The sequence below is a fragment of the Rhinopithecus bieti genome, unplaced genomic scaffold (assembly GCF_001698545.2).
Source record: "Rhinopithecus bieti isolate Rb0 unplaced genomic scaffold, ASM169854v2 scaffold_5002, whole genome shotgun sequence".
NCBI lineage: Eukaryota > Metazoa > Chordata > Mammalia > Primates > Cercopithecidae > Rhinopithecus > Rhinopithecus bieti.
Window position 1 is genome coordinate 1,473,104 of NW_016804830.1, and position 3,341 is coordinate 1,476,444.

General features: G+C 46.5%; 1 protein-coding gene across 1 annotated transcript in view; it reads right to left on the minus strand.

The window, feature by feature from the left end:
• The window catches only part of VPS11 (VPS11 core subunit of CORVET and HOPS complexes), a 13,132-nt gene extending 9,997 nt beyond the window's left edge, over window positions 1-3,135 (minus strand). Inside the window, 4 exon segments of the mRNA XM_017870526.1 lie at window positions 438-685; window positions 1,886-2,049; window positions 2,725-2,860; window positions 2,958-3,135. Of these exon segments, the coding sequence (XP_017726015.1) occupies window positions 438-685; window positions 1,886-2,049; window positions 2,725-2,860; window positions 2,958-3,104 (695 nt within the window). The 5' untranslated portion in view covers window positions 3,105-3,135.
• Window positions 3,136-3,341: the final 206 nt, after the last annotated feature.

The window sequence follows — 3,341 nt, forward strand, 5'->3', positions numbered from 1 at the left end:
AAAAAAAAAAAAAAAAAAGAAATGTTATCTACGTAACACCAGAGTAGGAGTAGAAGACTGGCAGGATCCAGGCATTAGGATTTTTTTTTTTTTTGAGACGGAGTCTCGCTCTGTCGCCCAGGCTGGAGTGCAGTGGCCGGATCTCAGCTCACTGCAAGCTCCGCCTCCCGGGTTTATGCCATTCTCCTGCCTCAGCCTCCCAAGTAGCTGGGACTACAGGTGCCCACCACCTCGCCCGGCTAGTTTTTTTTTTGTATTTTTTTAGTAGAAACGGGGTTTCACCATGTCAGCCAGGATGGTCTCGATCTCCTGACCTCGTGATCCGCCCGTCTCGGCCTCCCAAAGTGCTGGGATTCAGACATTAGGATTTTAAAATCAGGCGGACTCTGGGGAATGAGTCCAGCCCTCTCCCTGTCCCTTCTCACTGGAGTCCTTACTTGGGAGAAACCTTCCGGTCACGGGAGACAATGACAAGGTAGCCTCTAAACCAGTGGGCAATGAGCTTGTGGCCCTCAAAGGCGAAGCAGGGCCCACGTTCATCAGGCTGGTACAAGTAGACACACTCATCCCCGGCCACAATGAACTGCAGGTCCTGAGAAGGGTCACTTAGGGCTGAGCAGCGCAGGCCACAACCATGGGTGTCCAACTCCACGCGAGGGTAGTCTTTTCCAGAAACTATATAGGACTGCCAGAAGTAAGAAAGGGGTTAACAGGCTCCTTTGAGGAGGTAACACTAAGCCTTCACAAAGGCATTCCCATCTCCATACTGGCTCTTTTTTCCCTCTTAGCATTCTAAGTCTTTCTCTTGGCTGCTGACCTTCTTCATTAACCATCACTCATCTATTAAATATATAACAGGGACCACCATTTCTTTCTCTGTATATATTATTTCTATCTAGTACAGAAATTCTACAAGTAAGAGAAATGCAATAATCTTCTACTATTTTATCAACAGTATTTCTGAGAGAGTAGACTGCTGTAAATCTGGGGCACCAGGAACAAGAAAAGTAAAGATACTTGTCTATTGTCATTTAAAAAGTTAGTTAGAAATAGGCCGGTGCAGTGGCTCATGCCTGTAATTCCAGCACTCTGGGAGGTGGAGGCAGGTGGACTGCTTGGGCCCAGGAGTTTGAGACCAGCCTGGGCAACATGGTGAAACCCCATATCTAGAAAAAATACAAAACTTAGCCAGGCATGGTGACGCATGCCTGTAATCCCAGCTACTCAGGAGGCTGAGGTGGGAGGATCGCTTGAGCCCAGGAGGCAGAGGTTGCAGTGAGCTGATATAGCGCCACTGCATTCCAGCCTGGGCGACACAGCAAGATCCTGTCTCAAGGGAAAAAAAAAAAAAGCTAGTTAGAAATAAAATTCAAGGCCAGGCGCGGTGGCTCATGCCTGTAATCCCAGCACTTTGGAAGGCCAAGGTGAGTGGATTACCTAGGGTCAGGAGTTCAAGACCAGCCTGGCCAACATGGTGAAACCCCGTCTCTACTAAAAATACAAAACTTAGCTGGATGTGCTACTGTGTGACTGTAATCCCAGCTACTCAGCTACTCAGGAGGCTGAGGCAGGAGAATCGCTTGACCCTGGGAGACAGAGGTTGCAGTGAGTTGAGATCTCGCCACTGCACTCCAGCCTGAGCAACACACTAAGACTTTGTCTCAAGAAAAAAAAAGAAAATTCACATCTTTTTACTACAAGCCCAGAGTCTAACTCTTCCCAGCTTCCTAGGCAAATAAATAAAATACAAAGCTAGGCAAATGATTCCAATTATATGATTAAAATTTTAACAATCCCACCTTTCCTGTCACTTCCTTACCCTATCCCCCTGAGCAATGGAGAAGCCCTTCCTGCCTGCTCCTAAGAGTGGAGGCCTTGGTCATACCTGGACGTTCTCTGTTGTCACAACAAACAAGTGAGTGGTCTTTCCTGCTTGGCGAAAGGCCAATCCAGTTACAGGATAGTTGCCCTTGTGCAAAATCTGGGTCTTGCTATGACGGTCTCGGGTGATGTCTCCTTTGTTCAATGTAACACTGCCATCTGTGAAACCTGTAGGAGAACAAGAAAATTACTTCAGTGAGGCTGAAAAGATCAGGAAGTGGAGAGGGAAAAAAGACCACTTGAGGCACTCAGAAGTGACAAGCTTTCTCCATATACCCAACCTCTCTAATTAATGGTTAACCTGAATATTGGCACTCACTGACAGATTTTCAAAGAACAAAATTAAATCCCTTCCCATTCCAAACTTTATTTTATTTATTTATCTATTTATTTATCTATTTATTTATTTATTTATTTATTTTGAGATGGAGTTTCCCTCTTGTTGCCCAGGCTGGAGTGCAATGGCGCAATCTTGGCTCACTGCATATAACCTCTACCTCCCAGGTTCAAGCGATTCTCCTGCCTCACTCTCCCTAGTAGCTGGGATTACAGGCATGTGCGACTACGCACAACTAATTTTGTATTTTTAGTAGAGATGGGGTTTCTCCATGTCAGTCAGGCTGGTCTCAAACTACCTCAGGTGGTCCGCCCGCCTCAGCCTCCCAAAGTGCTGGGATTACAGGCGTGAGCCACTGTGCCTGGCCCCCATTCCAAACTTGAATATCTCAAAGGCCTCAGTTCAATACAAAGTGGTCTCACGAAAACAGTAAAGATGAGGGGCAGAAGCAACTCTGAAGAAAATCTGTAACGAATCTAGGAGTGTTAGTTTTGCCTTGTGTTTACCAATGGCCATAAAGTTGAGATTTTCATGGACAGTCAAACAAGATACAACAGTTGGCTCTGTTCCTGGAATAGCAGGGAAGATTCGAGTGCAGAGTGGATTGCCACCATCTCTCTTCTCCAGGTTCCAGATCTTAACCTGTGGACAGACCTCAGAAGTGTAAATGCTAGTCATTCTCCAAGAAAAAATCATTTCCAGGCTTCTGGATCTTTCCCATTTCCCTGCTGGGACTCACCAAGGGGTTGATGCCCTCTTCATCTTCTCCAACTGATGCCAGAATATTGTGCTGCTTCAGTTGGTACAGGTGTGTCACCCGTAGTTTGTAGGCCTGGAAGCCTGTAAGCTGTAGGGAACGTGGCAAGAACCAGATCTGGCCTTCCATATGTGCAGGGTAGTCAAGGAGCCTCCTTTCCAAGGACAGATACTTATATTCAGACCAGAACTCAGATAACAATTACATGCATATAACTCTAAAATTTTCAAGGATTTTCCTACATATCATCTCATGGAACTCCCTATCTTAAAAAGAGTAGGGGCCAGGCGTGGTGGCTCAAGCCTGTCATCCCAGCACTTTGGGAGGCCGAGACGGGCGGATCACGAGGCCAGGAGATCAAGACCA